Below are 22,275 nucleotides of genomic sequence, written 5' to 3'. Positions count from 1 at the left end.
CAAGTGTCACTGGAGGCCCTGTGGAGAGCAGTAAAGAGATGTCGCTGCCCCTCTCAGCCAGAATGGTATCAGCAGAGGCGTAGGAAGGCCCCAGAACTCCCAACCCCAGCCAGCCGCCGTGAGGAAGCCGCACCTTCCAAGCAGAGAACCTGGGCCTCCCCGCAGACCAGGTAGGAGCAAGTCAGCACCCTCGCTTCCCTCTGACAAAGCCATGTCAGTATGGACAAAAGATTTAATAAGATCCAGAGTCTTATAACACAAAACCCAAAATGTCCAAAATTCAACTGAAAATCACTCATCATACAAAGAATCAGGAAGAGCCCAATCTGATGAGAAAAGACAAGCAACAGATGTCAACACTGAGATGATACAGATGTTAGAATTATCTGACAAGAGTCAAAAGCCTAAAAATGCTTCCACAGGCCACTATGAACTCATGAAAAACAACTTAAAAAATAGAAAGTTTCACCAAAGAAATAGAAGATGTAAAGACGAGCAAAATAAAAAGTTTTGAACTAAAAAACCATAATAACCAAAATTAAAAACTCAGTGGATGGGCTTAATTTTAGAATGAATGAGACTAAGAAAAGGTTCAGTGAACTTGAAGATAAAACAGTAAAAATTACCCAATCTAAGCAACAGAGAAAAAAATGCACTGAAAAAATGGAAGAGAATCTCAGACCCATTGAACTATAAAAAGATCAAACATTCATGTCATTGGAGTGTCAGAAAAAAAGAGGGAAGGACTGAAACGTATTTGAAGAAATAATGGGTAAAAGTTTTCAAAATTCATGAAAAGACTTAAACCTACCGATTCAGGAGGCTCAGGAAAGCCCAAACAGGATAAAGCCAGATAAATCCACATTGAAAAGCATCCTAACTACACTTTTGAAAACTAAATACAAAGCAGTCTTGAAAGCAAATGAAAGAGGAATCTTATACAATATAAGGTTATACATATAACCGTATATAATTAATAATAAATACATTATTTATTGGAGGAAAGCAACTCAAGTAACACCAGATTTCTCATCAGAAATCAAAAGAAGGTATTTTTTTAAAAAGATAATGCTTTGCCGGGCTCGGTGGCTCGGCTTGTGATCCCGCGCTTTGGGAGGCTGAGGTGAGTGGATTGCCTGAGCCCGTGGGTTCGAGACCCGCCTGGGCAACTTGGTGAGATCTCATCTCTACAATAAATCAAAAAATCAGCCGGGCATGGTAGCCCGTGCCTGTAATTCCGGCTACTCCAAAGGCTGAGGCGGAAGGATCGCCAGAGCCCAGCGAGTTGAGGCTGCAGTGACCGGGAGTGGCCACTACACTCCAGTCAGGGTGACGGAGTGAGACTCCAACTCAAACAAAAAAACAAAGCAAAACAAAACAAAAGATAATGCTTTCTTTTACTCTTAATTAGTTTGTGTTAGACTGACATAAATATGACCAGTAGATGTTTTGATTAAGCTCAGATTATAGTAGAAAAATAAATGTGAGTCCTCTGTATAGGCCGGGTGCAGTAGCCCATGCCTGTGATCCCAGCAATTTGGAAGGCCAAGGAGGGAGAATTACTTGAGCCCAGGAATTCAAGACCAGCTTGGGCAACATAGTGAAATCTTGTCCCTCCAAAAACTCAAAAAATTAATCAAGCATGGTAGCATGCCCTCATAGTCCCAGCTACTCAGGAGGCTGAGGTGGAAGGATCACCTCAGCCCAGGAAGTCTCTCTCAGCTGTGGTGAACTGTGATCATGCCTCTGTACTCCAACCTGGACATCAGGGTGTCCCGCGGTAATCATGCCACTGCACTCCAGTCTGGGTAACAGCGTGAGACCCTGACTCCAAAAAAAAAAAAAAAAAAAATACCATAGAGGCCAGAAGGAAGTGACACGGTAGTTTTCAAGTGCTGAAAGGAAAGGATTGTCAACTGCAAACCCTCTATCCAGGGAAACTATCTTTCAGTAATAAAGGGAAAATCCGAAGACATTCTGCATGAAGAAAAACAAAGATAATTTGTTGCCATCAGAACTCTCTAGAAGAATAGCTAACGGAAGTTCTCTAAACAAAAAGAGAATGACAAAAGAAGGAACCTTGGAACACTGGGAAGGAAGAAAGAACAACAAAAGAGAAACATGGGTAAGTACAATACATTTTCCATCTCTGTGATGGTTAATTTTATGTGTCAATTTGGCTAGGCCATAGTACCCAGTTATTTAATCAAACATTATTCTATGTGTTTCTGTGAAGATACTTTTAGATGAGATTAACTTAAATTAGTAGACTTTGAGTAGAGCATATTACCTTTTATAGTGTGAGTGGGCCTCGTCTAATCAGCTGAAGGCCTTAATGAAATAAGACTGACCTTCCTGGGAGAACAGGGAATCCTGCCAGCAGTTGGCCTGTGAACTTGAACTGCAGCACGGCTCTTCCCTGGGACTCCAGTCTACTCTGTAGATTTTAGACACGCCAACCTCCATAACCATGTGTGCCAATTTCTTTAAATCTCATTCTGTCTCTCTTTCTCTGTCTCTGTCTCTGTCTCTCTCTCTCTCTCTCTGTTTCTCTCTGTGTGTCTGTCTCTCTCTCTCTCCCTCTCTCTTTCTCTCCTTCTGTCTCTGTCTCTCTCTCCTTCTCTGTCTCCGTCTCTCTCTCTCTGTCTCTCTCTCCCTCCTCTTTCTCCCCTTCCCCAGCTCTCTCTCCCTGTCTGTCTCTCTCTGTGTACACACACACACACACACACACACACACACACACACACACACACACACACACACGGTTCTGTTTTCCTGGAGAACCCTGATCAATATATTCTCAAAAAAATAAAAAGCGCCATATGTGAGAGAAAACAGTTTGAATATCTAGTGAGAACAAGGACACCGTGGAAAGCTTACTCTATGCAAATCAATTTGTCGGTTCATCCCATTTAACCCTCACAAAAGCCCAGGTGAGATTGTCATCAACTCCAATTCAGCGATGTGAGCATCAGGGACAGGGTCTGATCACACATACAACTGATCAATGCCCAACCTCGATCTCTTAACCATTATGGTCCCCAGCACCCAGACTCTTCACTGCTTACCTAGGAGCAGCAGTTAGCAGGGAGAGAAGAATGGGCTCTCCTTACTAAAAGGGATAGAAGCCTGCCTGGCCATGTTGCCCAGGCTGATCTCAATCTCCTGGCCTCAAGCAATCCTCCCCCCTCAGCCTCCCAAAATACTGGGATTACCGGCGTGAACCTCTGTGCCCGGCTTGATTTTTTAAAAAGGCATCCAGGGAGTGAGATTATGTAATTTTTGTATGAGCTGAATGTTTGTGCCCCCCCACCCCAAGTTCATATGTTAAAGTCCTAACCCCCAAGATGATGATATTTGGAGGTGAAGCCTTTCGGTAGTAATTTGGGTCATGAGAGATTTTTTAGTTTACTTTTCTATAGAAGATACTTTCCTTCTTCAATGAATGACTATTACTTTTACATTCAGAAAATGAGGATTTGGGGTGGATGTCACATGACTATGGTGTGTCCAATACAAGGGGAGGAGAAAGTCTCCCAGAGGATAACTTACTTCGAATGAGTATGCTTTCCCAATTCCATCTCCTGCTCCGGTGATCACTGCGAAAAGCAGAAATGGTTTTAAGTGCCAGAATCCATCTGTAAACTTCTCTTTCTCATTGGCTATATTTTCTTGCAAGCTGCATCTCCAGGATACTTAATCATCCCTTTGGCCTCCAGCCTCCATTCAACTATGGAGTTTCTAGCCCTCACTAAACATTCAAAATAATATCTTTTTTTTTTTTCCGGAGAGATTGGTAAAGCCATGGAAAACACATTCCAAAATGAAGCAAGGAACCACAGCCGAGAAACATTTCATTCAGGCCCCATTAGGATATAGATATCATAAACCCTAACTCCACAAGAGCGAGCAGTGTTCCCTGTTATCTCCCTTCCCACACCGTCGTCTGTCACAGGAAGGACATCTCAAGGTTCCTTCTAAGTGTCGAGTTACTCCCCTTGCCAGCCACATCCCAGGACAGCAGCCATCAAAGCCCATGGAAGTTAGGGAACTGAGCAAGGTGGAAAACACAAAAAGGAAAAGCAATAAAAGGAAGGAAGCTGAAGGATTTATACTCAACAGGACACTCTATTAATCTGAAACAATCAAATAGGTCTTCTCACCTTTTTTTAGCCAATATCACATGCATATTTAATGACTGAGCTCTGGGGTAAACCTCATTCATGTGAATGAGACAAGTTCAAAATTCACCACAATTCATTATATACATATGCACTTGCGATTTACCTTCGCACCAACAATTAAAAGGCAAGCTTTCTCAACAAGGATACCTGCATAATGAACATTTGTATACCTAACCCTGAATTGTATCCCACATCTTTAAAATAAAAAAAGGGAAGCTTCAAAAAGCGTGAACAAAAGATATATTTACCTTCCATGAGAGTGAGTGAGGGCCAACCAGGACAAGCTTCAAGCAGCATGCTGGCAGAGGCACTCTTGTTTTAGTAATTATGGTGTATAAGAATGCATCTGTCTTTGCACATTTATTTTGTACCCCGAGACTTTGCCAAAGTCTTTTATCAGCGCAAGCAGGTTTTTGACAGATTCTTTTGGATTTTAGAGGCGTAGGATCATATCGTCAGCAAACAAGATAACTTGACTTCCTCTTTTCCTATTTGGATGCCCTGTTTTCCTTCTCTTGTCTAATTGCCTTAGCTGGGACTTCCAACACTATGTTGAACAAGAGGGGTGAGAGTGGGCAGCCTTGTCTTGTTCCAGTTTTCAGGGGAAATGTTTCCAGTTTCTGTGCATTTAGCAATATGTTAGCTATCTGTTTATCGTAGATGGCATTTACTGTTTTAATAATCATGAATGATGTTGTCTGTTCATTGAGGAACTTTTAAGTGGATTGATTCATGTATACTCTCTGATCCTTTTGGCAGACGTTCAACGCTCAGGGCTATCTCGTGACTCACCTTACAGGGAATCTTCAAACTCACTCATTATACGGCCTTTCTTACGGTTAAGATAATAACACCAATAATAACTGGTAACTATCAAATGCTTACTTTCTGCCTTGTACTGTTTCAAGTGTTTTAGCAGCACCATCTCATTACAGACAAACTTATAGTGCAGGGACTATCATTTTCCTTAGTTTATAGACAAGGGAGCGAAGAGCAAGTAAGTTCTTAACTTGGTCAAGGCCACATTGCTAAAAATAAGGACAAAAGGATTTGAACTTAAGCTGTCTGACTTTGGGGCCCCAAGCCCATTAGACATGCTAATGAAATAATTTGAAAATCCAGTAACCAGAGCTCAGATTACTCTATCTGAGGATTTAAAGAACGTAGTCTCTAGTAATTGGAATTCCTTCTTGTCTACCACTTGGAATATATTATCTCCCCGATATCTGCCTATGCCCAGAGACATTTTATTCTTGCTAAAGGTAACTCCATTCCATCTTGACTCATAAAAATGAGTGAAGATTACGTTTTTTACTTTGAGTCAACAAATGCCCTAAACCTCTGGCCCCATTTGAACTTCTTTTAGAATGCAGATTCTTAGAGGGGCTTTCCTGTCCCCTCAGCACATGGGCATTTGAATGTCTGTGAACTGAAGTATTTAGACCCAGAACATGCGAACTTAAGCTGCTAAATTCACTGCAGACATCATAGCACCCTGAGGGAAGAAATACACACACACACACACACACAGCAAATTGTAAGAGACAACAGGTAGGGCCAGGCACAGTGGCTCCAACCCATAATCCCAGCCCTTCGGGAGGCTGAAGTCTTAGGGGTTCAAGTCCAGCCTAGGCAATATAGCAAGACCCTATCTCTACAAATAATAATAACCATAAAAAGAAAAAAAGAAGTATAAAGAAGCAGTAGGTTAAAAAATCCACTTGTCTTTTCCAACAATATCTCACATGGTAACTTTTTTTTAACTTCTATTGCTAAGTTTGTAAGGTTGTTAGGTTTAGCAAAGAAGAATGCAGAATGCCTAGGTAAGTTTGAATTTCAGGTTAATTATGAATTTTCCAGTATAAGTATGTCCCATGTGACATTTGGGTTATAACACACTAAAAAAAACTCCTTGTTTATCTGAAATTCAAATTTAACTGGGTATCCCATATTTTATTTGCCAGCCCTATAGGGTGTTACAATCTTTCCTATTTAGCCTTGATGGTTTCGTGAAGCCACTTGAAAAATTTTTTTTTGAGTCATCGGTTCTTTTGAGTGTCCAGCTTTGAAATATAAGCTGCTGCAAAGACTTTAGCATTTCATTCAAGATGATGCTGAAACCATAACCTCATGTCCTGCACTTTCACCTCAGTCATGGGGCTGAAACTCCACGTGGTGTCTCCAAAGGATAAGTCCCCTTGGGAGGCAGCATTTAATCGACACAAACCAGACCTCAATTCCGTACCCACCCATCTTGAAAACATGTCACCATGATCTTGTAACACCTTCCCTTCATAAAAGTACTTGGGCCGTTAAAAAAAAAAAGTAAAGTGAATTAAAAGTCTTTGGATTTCAAAATTCGGAAACACTCTTTAGCAACATGGAAGTACCTTGAGCTTTTCGTAAATATGGAGATGAGGATGCAGAAACTGCTACCTTATCTAATATTTGTACCATCAGAAGACTCCAGAAAGAAGGCAACCCAGCTAACGAGGTTGAGAGGGCAAACTTGTGGCACGAGTTGAGTAGTCTTCTTTCGGAGGCCTCCTGGCAATCCCCCACATCTTGTGCTTCAGACGAGTTGAATTCACTCATCCTTTCTAACTTCTCAAGCTAAAATCACCCAAAGGAATCGCATCTTTGCTCTCAAAGACAACAGATGCCATATCTCTTTTTAGACATAAATACCAAGAAGCAGGCACAACAAAAAAAGCAAGAGATGGAACGCTCCCCTTACCTGCCCACTGTCCCATGGACCGCAAGAAAGGCCTTGGCAAAACTTTGCAGTAGTTCAGTAAAAGGTATCTGGAGAATCTCACACACTTCACCAGGCAGACCAGGCACACCAGCAGCCCTACAGAAATGAAGACCTGTTCCAGAATCTCCCCCATGGCCGCACTACACAGATGCTCTTCCAGACCTGGCCCTGGCCTTCTGTGCATGCCTCCCGGAGACAGGCTGCTCCAGAGTCTTCGGACCTCCTTCAGGGAGTCACTGGGTGCATTCCATTAAGTCAGAGGCACTAGATTAGAGTAACTTTTTTCACATAATCCTCTGATTCACAGGCTTTTGCATACGACTTTTGTTACCATGGAGGAGCTGATAAAGAAGGGAAAGGTGGACATGAAGAAAGAAAAACAAAGCCTGGGCACATTTGAAAATGGCAGCCTAGGGTTCTCTCTAGATCTGGAAACTAAAAAGAATGCAAAATCCAAGTCATTCATTCATTTATTCGACAAGTAGTTATTGACTGCCTACTGATTTGTCCCCTGTTCAAGGCATTGGGCAAACAATATTAGCCAAGACAGGGTCTCTCCGTAGGGGAGAGAGGCGATGAGCAAATAAATAAGACAATGTCGAATATAAATGCTGCGAAAGAAGTTATTGAGCTGTGTGTTTGAGTAACTACTCAGGGAATGCTTCCGAAAGAGTGTTCAGGAAGGAATTCTGAGAAGACGTGGCATTTTTTAGTTGAAATTGGAATGAAAAGAAGGAGCCAGCCTGCAAAGATGAGGTTCTCCCTCTAAGTTGATGGAACAGCTAGCAATGTCTTTGAAAGTAGAACGGTCAATGTATTTGAGGAAGAGGAACTAGAACTACACAGCAGGGGGACTGGTCTGCAGAGAGCAAGGGAGAGAGAAAAGGCTAGAGGAAGAGGGAGGAGCCAGGTCCTCTTGGAGAGGAGTTTGTATTTTCACCCAAGAGCAACAGGAAACCACTGAAGAGGCTTAGAATATGGAGTTATGCCTTCAAAAGCTCACTCGATGCTGAGAGAAGATGGCTGAGACGGGTTGGGGGGTGGGGGTGGCAACCAAAGCCAAAAACAGTATGATGTCACCCATAAAGAGTGCCCAAAAGTCAGCCCTTGGCCTTCTGCTCTTCACTATCTCTGCTCATGCCTTTGGTGATGCTATCCAGCCTCTTGACTTTAAGGGTCCCCTGTATGCCGAGGACCCCCTAACTTAGAATTTCAACTGGTTGCCTTCCTGCCCACTGGAAACCTTCATTAGAGCACCTAATCGCTGTTATGAACTTGTCATTACTCTTAAGCCTTAATAGGACAAAACTAGAAAATACTTTCTTAAGTGAATATACCTGATGAGGCATTCAAATTTAGGATTCTATGAGTTTTACTTAAGGGTTTTGATTTTCTATTTGGATTGTTTTTCTCTAATACTGAAAATCTTCATTTTACCAACACATTTCTTTTGAACTCTGGGTGTGTATATGTGTTTCTTTTGCTTTCATTTTTTTTAGAGATTGATTTTTTTTTATTCTTTGTAATTTAATTTTGTTTTATAAATGTGTAGATTTACATGGTTTGAAAGTCAAATTTACAAAAGAAAGTGCATTATTCATAAAAGTCTTGAGTCTATGTTTATGCTATTCACTCTGTTCACATCATTGCCCTGTAGGCAAACTTATGCTTTTATTCATATTTGGTTATTCGTTCATTTTTTAATATACACATTTATACTCATGTGAATATATATTCACATACATGCATTCACATATGTACCTACACACAAGTCATTACATACATATTCTATATAATCCACAAATATGTATATATACACCCATACATACATACATACACACTTTTATATCCTCTATTTTTTAAGATAAACAGCGAGAAAAAACACTTGTTGATACCTTGTTCTATTTTACATAACAATCGAGTCTGTAATCACCCCACAGTAGCATATAGAGATAGTCTCATTTTGTTCTTTTTACACCTATGTGGTACTCTATTGCCTGGATATACCACATTCATGGAAACCCTGTGCATAATCTTTGAATTATTTCCAGTCTTTTGCTATGACAAATAGTGCTGCAATAAGTAGCTCTATGCATTCACCCTAGAAGAAGAATTGCTGGGTCATATGTCTTTATGTAGATATTATCACATTTTTCTCCATTTTGCATTTATGCCAACAATGTATGAGGGTGTTTGATTTTCCACTGATAGCAATAGAGTATGTTGCCAAGTTTTGGAATTTTTTTCCAGCTATAGGTGGGAAATAAACATCCAATGTTGTTTTAATTTTAAACTATCTTATTGGCAAGATTGAAGATATTTTCATAAATCTAAAGGTCATTTGCAATGTTTGTCTCTGTGAATTTTCTCTTTCTAGCTCCTGCCCTATTTCTATGTGGTTTTTGACCTTTCCCTTTTCTGTATTTAGAGATTTTTTCAGAATTCTCATTAGACAGACATTAGACTTTCTCACTCAGTGTCCTTCTTTATTAATTATCTCTTTAGAAGTGTCTGATCGTTGTTAAAGCAGTTCATTGTCATTTTTATTTTAATAATCTTAATTTCATTTATGAAAGTTGCTTTCCTTTTCTCCAAAACTGAGGATTTTCTCTCATAGTTTTATGTTCTATGCAGATATTTTTAATTTTGACTTTCCTTACCTTAGCATAATTTTCTTATAATCTGACTTTAACAGTTCCAATACCTGAATCATTCTTTGTGTTTCTATCTTGTCTTTCAGCTACACTCATGGTGCCCTGTTTCCTTGTGCACTTTGTAATTTTCACCTTTGTGCATCTCATCTTGCTTGGAAATTTCTCTATGGTATTTTCTGATGAAGCTATGTTTCTCCATAGAGGACCTGAGTTTGCTTCTACCAGGTGCTCACTAGAAGTTTGGACTAACTTAAATCAAATTCTTGGCTCTATTTTTGTTTTTTAAACCACTCGGGTGAAGTGAAATTGGTCTGCCAAGACACAGCATGCTGTCCTGTGTTGATAGATCCACAAGAGGGTTCCCTTGCCATCTCTACCCACCACCACCTGCTCTGCTCCATGCCAAGGCTAATTTCCTTAGAATCCAGGAGCATGTTTATTCTGGACCACTCTCACATCTGAGGATGTAAGGCTTTGGTGATGCCAGTTTTATGGAGAGATTTTTTTTAGGCTTTTTCTGACTTTTTTTTTTAAAGACAGGATCTCACTCTGTTACCCAGGCTAGCGTGCCTCAAATTCCTAGGCTCAAATGATCCTCCCACATCAGTCTACGGAGTGGCTGGGACTACAAGCACACACCATCATGCCCAGCTAAATTTTTTTTGGTAGATATTGGGTCCCACTATGTCGCCCAGGCTGGTCTCGAACACCTGGCCTCATGCAATTCTCCCACCTCGGCCTTCCAAAGCACTGAAATCACAGGCATGAGCCTGGCCTGGCCATTGATTTCTGACCCCATACCATCAACAGTGAAGTTCATATTTGCTCCATTCAGCAAATGTAGGGCTAACATGGTATTAGTGCTCAATTTACCTCTCTGCATTGCTGCTATCTCTTATACTGGAATTTTGGGCTATTTTGATAGGTTTGGACACTTTGAATAAGATTTTTAAGAATATCTCTTCTACCAACAAAGACATGGGTGAATCTCACATCTTGTTGAGCAAAAGAAACCAGACACAGAAAAGTATTGCATTGGTTATTTATTTTGTACAGCAAATTAACCCACAACCTAGTGGCTAAAAACAATGCCATTCATTATCTCATGATTTCTGTGGGTCAGGACTAAGGACATGGATCAGCTAGATCATCTGGTTCAAGGTCTTTCACAGGTAGCAATAAAGGTGCAGCCAAGGTTGCAGTCATCTCAAGGTTCAACTCAAGAAACATCCTCTCACTCACATGTTTGTTGCTGGGTTTCATCACTACCTCGGCTGTTACTTGCTACATGGGCAAAGGGAAGCTCACCAAAGGGCAGCTTGCATCATCAGATCAGGCAAATGAAAAGAGTCAAATAGGGAGAGAAAGCCAGAAGCCACACTTATTTGTAATTTAATCTTGGAAAGGCTACTCAATCACTTTAGCAGTATTCTCTGCATTGGATGCAAATTCCTAGCTCCAGCCCACATTCAAAGGAAGGAGATCACACAAGGAAGTGATATGAGAGGTGAGGATTGTTGCTATCCACTCCAGAAGCTGCCTACTATACATACATAATATATGGTCTAATTCATAGAAAGTTCAAGAGCAGACAGACCAAATTTTTAGTAGATTAAAACACTTTGTGTAATAGAGATGCAGAGATTGACTGGAAAGGTCATGAAGAAATTTTCCAGTTGATGAAGACGTTATGTATTTTGATAAGTGATATGTTCATGAGGGCATGCCTTAATCAAAACATATCATACACTTAAGGTCTGTATAACTTACTGCATGCAAATTCTATCTCAATTTTAAATAATATTTATCCTGCGGTTATTCTTTGTGTGGTGGATAACTTAGACTTCCATTACCAGAACTGGAAATAGCAATTCACTTTTGTGCTTGGTCAGAGACCAAGATTTCGCCACCTTTAATTTTCAAAATCAAAAAAATATATTCAATCCCATGTAATAGACTGAGAAATTATATACCAACATCTGACTATGAATTCAAAAAAACTTTTAAGTTCATTTGTAGATTAGGATTTACAAGATGCTATAGACTGAATCAGGATGCCCCATAAACTTCAAATGTTGAAACTCTAGCCCACAATGTCATGATATTTGAAGTAGAGACTTGGAGAGATGATCTGACCATGTGGTAGAGCCCTTGTGATGGGGTTAGTGCCCTTATAAGAAGATACACACAAGATATCTCTCTCTCTCTCTCTCTCTCTCTCTCCCCCCCCCCCCCCCCCCCCGCCGTGTGGACATAGCAAGAAGACAATCATCTGCAAGGCAGGAAAAGAGCCCCCACCAGAAATCAGATTGGCCAGCATCACGATCTTGGACTCCTCATCTCCAGAACTGTGAGAAATAAATTTCTGTTGTGTGAGTCACCTAGTCTGTTGTCCTTAGTTATAGCAGCCCAAGCTGACACAAGAATACCTTGGAGCATTTGAAAACTACATTCTTCAATGTGGAGACATGTTGTTTTTGTGGTATATGTTGCTGTTTCTCCCCCCCCCAAGAAATGCAACTGAATAAGTGATGTTATTCTGGCAATAACATTAATTCCAATGTAAAACTTTTAAATACACTATTCTTAAAACTCAATAAATAGTAACCAAAATTTCCTCACCACACACCTGGCAACTCTCAAATAGTTTGTGAACTAGGTCTCTGAAACTGGGACCATAAACTCAAATGTCTACAGTCAAGAAAGACAGGTAACAAATTAATGAAGTAGACTGGGCACCTTATAGTGGGTATAATTTTCACTTTCACAGACAAAGACACTCTTCTGTTTTCCTTGAAACCTTGACTCTCTTGAGTTAACCTTTACTATCTTGCTTTCCTCTTACCTTTACTGTATTTATTTATTTATTTATCCTGCTCTTAAAGCCATTATCCCAAGTGTGAGACCAAAATGCATGAACAACCCAGTTTAGAGGAATTGTCCCAAACTAAAGTCTCCAAGCCCCTAGGGAACTCCTGAAAGCAAGAATGACCTCTCTCAAGTTATTTTCAGTATCCCCCAGAAGTCAAAATTTCTGAAGTTTTCCATCATGAAGCTACAAAAACCAAGAAAGACACCATCTCTCCTTGTTTTCAACTAGAATTGAATCAAATCAACTGTCAAATAACATTAACTATCTCATGTTGACCGGAAGTTCCAATTGGCGGCTACATCATTTTAATGAGCAAAAAATATGGATTGTTCATAAGCACAATTTTATTTTTAAACATTTCCAAAGCATTGAATTGGGGGAATAATAACCAGGGGGTACGTGGTTTGAAAGCTGGAAACACCCAGGGAAGAGGGCTGAGGCACTGATTCCTACACGTCTGAGTTTCATAGAACAGGTACTCAGTGAATGATGGATTTCATTAACAGCATTGCTATTGCCAATGTCATTTCTGTTAACAAAACCAAGAGGAGCAATCATTTCTAAAATTGTGAGTGGCTGGAAATGACAGAAAGGGTGTGCAGTCTCAGTCCATCGCCCAAAAAGGTCCTTCTTACCAGCAGCTGATCAATGACATCTTGGGAGTATGGGATATAGAGTAAATACTTCTTTATTGCCCCCACCCATTTACCTTGCTCCTGTCCAATCCCCTTTCAGGGCCTGGCTGACCTCCTGTCAGCCCAACATTATTAGTTGTACCTATCTTGCCAAGTCCCCATTTGCCTTGGACATTCACTCTTCCAGAAAGCAACCTGCAGACAAACCAAACTCTATCTTGCTAATATTCATACTGTCTCATACCAGGAATGAGAACGTGGAAGGGCAAGAAGAAGAGAAAAGAGAACCACACCCTGCCAAACAAACTCTTGTGACTTTCCAAGTTTAATTTGCTTAAGAAGAGAGAACTTTCCCATCATGACATTTTATGTAAGTATGTTAAGGGAAACAGATGGAAGAAAAACAAATGAGAACATCATACAGCTTGCCCTTGGATTACATGGTTTATTTATTCATTCAACAAGTATTTTTTGACCATTCACTACATACTAGGGCTTCTACTCAATTTAGATTTTTTATATACGGCTTTATGGACTAAGTTCCACTTTAAGAATCAGTGTCAGCCAAAAACAGTGGCTCACACTTGTAGACCTTTGGGTGGCTGAGGAGAGAGTATTGCTTGAGCCCAGGAGTTCAAAACCAGCCTAGACAATATAGAGAAAACTCATCTCTATAAAAATCATAAAATTAGCCAGGCTTGGTGTCATGTGCCTGTAGTCCCTGCTACTCAGGAGCCTGAGGTGGAAGGATTGCCTGAGTCCAGAAGTTTAAGGCTGTGCTGAACCGTGATCATGCCACTGCCCTCCAACCTGGGTGACAGAGTGAGATTCTCAAAAAAGAAAAAAAAAATCATAGTGTCTTTTTGTTTCAGGTGAGTTAGAAGCCAAGTAGCAATAAGATTTGTGTTTGTTTGTTAGTTTTGTAGTAAGTGCTATAAGGCTTCTCTCTACACTCTTTCAGGGCAATTCATTCTTACCTATGTTTAAAAAAAATGTTTAGTAAACCAAGGTGTTCCCCACATAGAATAAACTATGTACTTTACTCCAGAATGGTAACCAGAGAAAAAGTACTTAAAGTAGTTTTGGAGACACAAGAACTGTGGTATCCAAATCAGTAGCCACTGGCCATGTGTGGTTATTTAAATTTAATTAAATTAAAAATTCAGCTCCTCAGTCATACTAGCTATTTCAAGTACTCAATGACCACATGTATTGAGCAACACAGATTTTAAAATGTCCTTAGTACAGAAAGTTCTGCTAAACAGCGCAGCTCAGAGCATTGCAAGCCATGTTGCCTTCAAGAGCTTACAATTACCAGAATTTATTAACAAAATGTCCCCCATTACTAGAAGCAAAATAGTAAAAAGGAATGTTCATATTTAGAACATGGCTTCTAGGGCTTTATTGATACTTAATGAACAGCTTTCACAGATCCTGGGGTGGAGGAAGGGGATGAAGAATATGACTGTTTCTTGTGTAACTCTCTTGCCCACTCTTCCAGATGAATTCATGATTGAGATACGGTGGTATTCCTAAATATAAATAATGATGAAAGATAGAGTTATTAATACGCCTATAAAACACTCTATTCCTTTTTGCGAACTTTCCTTCCAGCACTTTGAATGTCATTCCAATGCCTGCTGACCTCCATTGTTCCTGAAGGGAAGTCAGCAGTTAATCTTCGTAGGACATCCTTGTAAGTAAGTAGTTTTTATCTTGCTGTTTCCAAGATTTTCTCTTTGTATTCAGTTTTTAGTATTTTTACATCAGTGTTTGGATGTAGAGCTCTTTGCATCTGTCTATAGAGTTTATTGAGCTTCTTTAGTATGTAGACTCATGTTTTTCATCAAATTCAGCAAGTTTCTCCCATTGTTTCTTCAATTTTTTTGTTCTCCTTTCTCATATTTCTCTTTTGCTCCTCTAATCATGCAAATGTTGGTGCGTTTTCTTTTCTTTTCTTTCTTTTCTTTTTTTTTGTTTTTTTGTTTTTTTGTTTTTTGAGGGTCTCTCTCTGTCACCCAGGCTGAAGTACAGTAGCAGGCTCACAACTCACTGTAGCCTTGACCTCCTGGGCTCAGATCTCAGGTGGTCCTTCCACCTCAGCCTCCTGACTAGCTCAGATTACAGGAATTCACCACTACACCTGGCTAATTTATTTTTATTTTTTGTAGAGATGAGGTCTTGCTCTGTTGCCCTGGCTGCTCTCAAACTCCTGGGCCCAAGCCATTCTCTCACCTCAGCCTCCCAAAGTGCTCAAATTACAGGCATGAGTCCATGCCTGGCTCCATTTTCTCCATTCTATTTTCTCTGTTCTTTGGATTGAACAATCTGTAGGGATCTCTCTTCAAGCTCAAGAATTATTTCTTCTCTAAGTTCAAATTTACTTTTTAGTCCTCACAATAAATATTTGAATTGGGTTTTGTACTTTCAACTCAGAATATCTATCTGGTTCTTTCCTATGCTTTCTCTTTACTGATTTATCTATTGAATGGAACATTGTCTTCATAACTTCCTTTACTTCTTTAATCATGCATCCTTTAGTTCTTTGAGCTTATTTATAATGACTCCCTTGAAGTCTTTGTTAAATATGGCATCTGGTTCCTCTCACAGACTGTTTCTGTTATCTGCATTTATGGGTCACACTTTCACGTATCTCTGAATGTCTTATAACATTTAGTTGAAACTGACCATTTTAGGTAATGTATTGTAGCAACTCTAGATACTGATCCCCCTTCCCCCTTTCTGGGCTTGGTGTTCTGCTTGTTTATTTTGTGACTTAATTAGACACTGAAATATTTTAGCAATGTCTGTTTCTCGCTTTGGTGTCACTCCTTGGCGGGTGAGGCTTTGCATTGCCCACTGCCATCCTGCAATGACACTGGGTTTAACAGGGCTCTCTTTGACTGCCTCTATTCCCGATTTCTATATTAAGCTGTCTGTCTCATTTGGTATTACACCCGGCCCATTAGGCTCCAATTACCAGTTGCTGGCTCTATTGTTTTTGATGGTGCCCCGGGGCACAAATTGTCCAGGAGCCTGATCCAATTAAATTCTGGCAGGGGTAGTTATTGAGGCCAGTCTTTGAGATTTGTTCTGACCCCACCAGAGCTCTTGTCAGCTATCTCTTCCCCTTGTTCTTCCTGGTAAAGTAGCCAGACTGTGGTTTAGCTTGTTGCTCTTAATTAAGATGAGCATTGTTTTCAAGAGTGCTCTTATGCATGAATTTTCCCTACATTCTGTTTCAAATAAAGTCAGTTCCTTTTGGGGGTGCTTTGGAGCTTTTTTTTCTTATGGACTTTGAGTTTGGACAACTGAAATGTTTAAGGCACACAACCCACATGAGACCACCCTCAATTCTGATACCAGCTTCAAGTTTGAAGAGTTCTCAAAACCAATCTCAGTTTTGATAATTTGCTAGGAAGACTCACAGACCTCAAAGAAAGCTGTTATATTTGTGGTCACAGTTTATCAAAAAGAAGGAATACACTTTAAAATCAGCCAAGGAAAGCACAGAACAGAGTCTGGGGAAGTACCAAATGTGAACCTTTCATTGTCCTGTCTCCATGGAGTCAGGACATATTGCCTTTCTAACAACCACTTGTGACAATACACATGGAGTGTCGCCCACCAGGAAAACTCAGCCAAACCTCAGTGTTCAGAGTTTTTATTGGAAGCTCCATTGCATAGACTTGATTAATTGCCCACATGACTTGTCTCTGTCTCCAGACCCTCCAGGTATCACCTGAAGCTCCCACCCTAAGCCACACTGTTGGTCTTTTGTGTGTGGCCAATCGACACACAGATATGGCCAGCCCCTACCCAAAATCACACTGTTAGACTATGTAATGTGACCCAAGGTCCTCAAGCAAACAAAGACACACCTATCAGGCATAATATTCCAAGAAGCCGCGGGCAAAGACTTGATACTTTGGGGGGCAAGATTAAGTTCTTTACTGCATAGACTCCCTCTTCTCTGGGCAAACTCTCTGAACCACAATCCTGGGTGCTGAGCAAGATGGTAGCCTCTGGTCCTGTCAGCTCACCTCTCACCAGCATGGACCCTTTGCCCTCTTGTGAGCTGAGGATAAGTGGGAACCCAGTATTCTTGGCCTACTGTACCTGAGGGAGAGCCTCCATCTTATGGATAGGAGCTTAGTAGTGTGAGCCCTTGTACCCTCAGCTGCACTCACCAGGAATTGAGCATCTTCAACTTAGAGGAGAAGAGAAATTCTGGTGGCCTGCCCCTCCCAGTCATATATGGCAGCCCTCACCTGGGAACTGAGACAATAATGAGTCTTGCCTTTTTGGCCATGCCCACCAGAAGTGGAGGAGATTCCATCCAGCTGAACTGAGGATGGAAGAGAGAGGGGAAGAGAGTCTCAAATGCCACAGCCTCTTACTGCCCTTACCAGGTTTTATTAGGTGCACTTGAGCCACTGTCTCTTCATTTGCTGTATGCCTTTACCATTTCCAGACTTTAATTGACTGTCTTTGTAGAGTTTTCACCAGATTTGCTTGCTTCACTGGAGAATGAGCCTTCTTACCAACACCCCACCATTTCACAGATTTTTGACTTTACACTCCAGGTCAGCAGCCACAGAGTCTGAAGAATATGGCTCGGTGCTGGGACAGAGTCAAGGACCTACAGCTCTCTTTTGACTTTTGAAAACGAGGACAGCAGTTAAACCTAGCTGCCCTGTCCCATCCATCCATATTCTCAATCAGTCTCTCTCTTTCTCTCTCTCTCTCTCTCTCTCACTTCTCCCTCTCCTCTTCCCCTTCTTTATTTCATCTCTCTATCCTCTTTCTCATCTCTCTATCCTCTCCTCTCCCCTCCTCACCCCAACATCTAGCTGCAGGCAGCTAGCCACCACAGGCTGAAGGATGACCCCCACCAGGTGGCAGATGCTACAAACACCCTTGGATTCATCCACAACTATTCAAGGAGCAAACCTTCACTGACACAAAGGCCAAAAACAGAAAGATTTCCTGACAGAAGGCATGAATATGTAATTTTTTCCTATCCTTCTAAACCCGGGTCTTTATTTTGTTCAGCACTGTGGACCACCATGGTAGTCTAGTGATGGCTTCCTTCTTTGAATAATGTTTTTAAATGCACAAGCTAAAACACATTGACTTATAAAGAAAATCAATTACAAAAAAATTTCTAATGTGATATACTAAAAATATGCTTCATAAGAACACATTAAATAACAAGAACTAACAAAAAGTCTAACAACTACCAAATAATAAGCAGGTATAAGTGATTTTCCTGTAAAGTGATATGAAAATATCTTCCACTCTGTTGGTAACAAAGTCACAAGTACAGTTAATGTTATTGTGGCTTTGCCTACATTCAAATGGAAAAAAATGCTAGATTTTGGCTAGAGATTAGGGAAAATCAGGATCTACTCTTTCTCCACCTAAGTTCACCAGCCTGGTAAAGTCTGACTGTGAGCGCCAGTTTAAGAACCTCTGCTGCAGACTGAGGCTGCGATGGCCATGAGCATGCCACTGCATGCCAGCCTAGGCAACAAGAGTGAGACTCCAACTCAAAAACAAGGAAGAACCCTGCTACTCAAAGGCTAGTCTGAACCAATAGCTTGGGGTAAATGGTGCTTCTCAAATAACTTTTGGGTTAAAAATGCAGATCCTGATGCAATGAGTACACCCCAAGATTCTGCATTACTTGTTTTGTTTTGAGTCAAGGGTCTCACTCTGTCACCCAGGCAGGAGTGCGGTGACACAATCACAGCTCACTGCAGCTTTAACTTCCTGGGGTCAAGCGATCTTCCTGCTTCAGCCTCCCAAGTAACTGGGACTACAGATGCATACTATCACACCCAGCTAATTTTTTGATTTTTTATACAGGTGAGGTCCCGCAGTGTTGCCCAGGCTGGTCTCAGACTCCTGGGCTCAAGCAATCCTCTCTCCTCAGCCTTCCAAAGAGCTGGGATTGCAAGCGTGAGCCACCGCGCCTGACCTGAGATTCTGCATTTCTAACAAGTCCCCAGTCAGCAATGCTGCTGATGGTACAAAGACTACACATGGTAGACAAAAGGCTCTGAGGCTTATCATGGTGACAACTTTCACAGGGAGTGGACGTAAGAGTCAGGGGTCACACAGATGGCATTCCCTGACCCTTGAAATCATCAGCAATGGCTTGGCGTTTTCTGGCATTATCCTAAAGGGACACGCTGCACTTCTCCTTACACTTCAGTATCTGATGGCAGAAAGGAAACTTAGGTGGAAATTCTGAGCTGCTAGGTGCCCTGTTTCCTGAAAGCCATCACGGAGCAGGAGGTAAGTTGTGCCACCCTGGCAGGTCACAGCATGCAAAATGTACACACAATTGTACATGCCCATTCACAGAAAATAATAATGACCCACAAGTCCAAGTCACCAAGCCTTAAAAGTGGAAATTATAAAGAAAAAAGAAACGAAAGCCTTAGAAATTATTGACAAACATACCTTTACTATTTTCCAGAGGACACAGAAAACATATTTAAAATAGCTCATCTCGGGGAAGGGAGGTGGGATTAACGGTAGTCAATATCTGTCTGGGGCCGGGCTCGGTGGCTCAGCCTGTCATCCCGCGCCTTTGAGAGGCTGAGGTGAGTGGATTGACTGAGCCCGCGGGTTCGAGACCCGCCTGGGCAGTGAGACCTCATCTCTACAATAAATCAAAAAATCAGCCGGGCGTGGTAGCGCCTGCCTGTAATTCCAGCTTCTTGGAAGGCTGAGGTGGAAGGATCGCCGGAGCCCAGCAGGCGAGGCTGCGGGGGCGGGGAGCAGCCACTGCACTCCAGTCTGGGCGACAGAGTGAGACTCCAACTCAAAAAAATATATATATATATATCTGTCTGGGGACGGGGAGACACTCCTTATCAACAAGGATGCCTGAACGAAGCATATTTGTATACCTAACCCTTAATTGTACCCCACAATATCAAAATAAAAAATATCTATTATAAAAATAATAATAAATGAAATAGCTCTTCTCTAAACAAGGTCCTGCTTTTTAAAGTAACCTCACCTGTCGAAAACAGAAAACCAAGATATTAAAACAGTAGAAAATGGTGCAATGGCTACTTGTGATGCAATGGCAAGAAGTGTGCAAAATGTTAAGGAAGTTAAACTAATTTTCTTGATCCTATGCAGCAGTGGCTTTTGCAGTGCTCTTAGTAGGAAACAAGAAATTCAAGGACCTGAGTCATTGGGCTCCATTTCTTTTTCAGTCTCCTTGGGGCTCTCGGATCCCTTCCCTAACACGTCTCTGCATCCAGCACCCCCAACTAACCTTCATTCAAAAGCCCAGCTAATAAAATAAAAATAAAACCTAATTTAATTTTTTAAAAAAGCCCAGCTGGAGCTCCCTTGAGCCCCACACCTTCGGAGCCTGGGTCTTAGTGGTGCAGCAAAAATTGTGACTTTCAACCCAGCTACACGGGCTGCTGGGCTGTTCTTAGGGCGCCCTCTGCTGGCCACAGATGGAAGCAGGAGAGAGAGTCAAAACACGAGCTTGCCATCTTCTTCAAGAATTCCGAGAATGAAAATTAGAAGTTTAAAAAAAAATTGGAAGAAAGAAAAAGTTAGTTTTTGTTTCGTTGTGCTTAGCATTTTTGGCCTGTGGGCTTCAGAAAGTATGTTGATGATGCAACAGGAGGTAGGTAGTTACCACAAGACTTTGGGAGGCTCAAGGTCACACTCCCAAGCCTCTTCAAAGAGTATTGAGGCTGGGCACGGGAGCACATGCCTGTAATCCCAGCACTTTGGGAGGCTGAGGCGGGAGGACTGCTTGAGCCCAGGAGTTTGACACCGGCTTAGGCAACATAGCAAGATCTCATCTCTACACAAAAATCAAAAAATTAGCCAGGAGTGGTGGCATGTGCCTATAGCCTCAGCTACTTGGGAGGCTGAGGTGGAAGGATCCCCTGAGCTGAGGAAGTCGAGGCTCGGTGAGTTGTGATCACACCACTGCACTCCAGCCCGGATGACAGAGTGAGGAGGTCTCAACTCATAAATATATAAATAAAATTTAAAAATAATAATAAAAGTGTATTGAAACAGTAAAGAACTCCTACAACTCAACAACAACAAAAAAACTTGATTGTGAAATGGGTGAAAGACTTGAATAAGTGTTTCTCTAAAGGAGATAAACAAATAACCAAGAAGTACATTAAAAAATACTCCGCATCATTAATTGACTTATTAGAAAACTGTAAATCAGTCAGGCTCGGTGGCTCAGCCTGCAATCCCATGCTTTGGGAGGCTGAGGTGAGTGGACTGCCTGAGCCCGCGGGTTCGAGACCTGCCTGGGCAACTTGGCGAGACCTCATCTCTACAATAAATCAAAAATTAGCCGGGCGTGGTGGCGCGCACCTGTAGTTCCAGCTACTTGGAAGGCTGGGGCAGAAGGGTCATCCGAGCCCAGCAGGTCGAGGCTGCAGTGCCCGGGAGCGGCCACTGCATTCCAGTCTGGGCGACAGAGTGAGACTCCAACTCAAAAAAAAAAGAAAAATGTAAATCAAAGCCAAAACACAGTCAGGCTCAATGGCACACCCCTATAGTCACAGCTGAGGCCAAGCTAGGAAGCATAGCAAAACCCCATCTCTTAAAACAAAATTAAAATTAATTATTTTTTGAAACATTCATTATGACTTCTCCGAAAAAAGAAATAAAGAAATGGAAGAGAGGGAAGGAGGGAGGAAGGAAGAAAAAAAGAGAGAGAAAGGAAGGAAGAAAATAAGCTATTGAGGGTGTGGAGAAACTGGAACCCTTGTTGGTAAGAACGTAAAATGGAGCAGCCGCTATAAAAAACAGAGCAGTTCCCCAAACAGGATCACTATATGATTCAGAAATTCCACTTCTGGGCATATACTCCCCCCCAAAAAAATCAAAAGCAAGGTCTTACAGAGATATCTAGACACCCATGTTCATAGCAACATTAGCCCCAAGAGCCAAGGGTGGAACCAACCCAAGTGTCCACCAGCAGATGAACAGATGAACAAGATGTGGTATGTCCATACAATGCATTCAGCCTTTAAAAGAAAGGAAATTCGGACACATGGTATAGTATGGACAAACCTTGAGGATATTGTAAGAGAGATAAACCCATCCCCCCAAGACAAACACCGTGCAATTCCACTTATACAAGCTATCTGTAGCGGTC

At 41.4% G+C, this 22,275-nt stretch overlaps 1 protein-coding gene across 1 annotated transcript in view; it reads right to left on the bottom strand.

The window, feature by feature from the left end:
• HSD17B3 (hydroxysteroid 17-beta dehydrogenase 3) overlaps positions 1 to 7,075 on the bottom strand; it is a 58,803-nt gene extending 51,728 nt beyond the window's left edge. Inside the window, exons 1-2 of the mRNA XM_021712092.1 lie at positions 6,922 to 7,075; positions 3,553 to 3,599 (exon numbers count right to left, since the gene is read on the bottom strand). Coding sequence (XP_021567767.1) covers positions 3,553 to 3,599; positions 6,922 to 7,075 — 201 coding nt within the window. The remainder of the gene's footprint in view (positions 1 to 3,552; positions 3,600 to 6,921) is intronic.
• Between the last annotated feature and the right edge of the window lie 15,200 nt (positions 7,076 to 22,275).

The sequence above is a fragment of the Carlito syrichta genome, unplaced genomic scaffold (genome assembly GCF_000164805.1).
Source record: "Carlito syrichta isolate Samal-C Ts95f unplaced genomic scaffold, Tarsius_syrichta-2.0.1 Scaffold303060, whole genome shotgun sequence".
Lineage (NCBI taxonomy): Eukaryota > Metazoa > Chordata > Mammalia > Primates > Tarsiidae > Carlito > Carlito syrichta.
The sequence above is the reverse complement of the archived record's forward strand: the minus strand, read 5'-3'. Positions and strand labels throughout refer to the sequence as shown.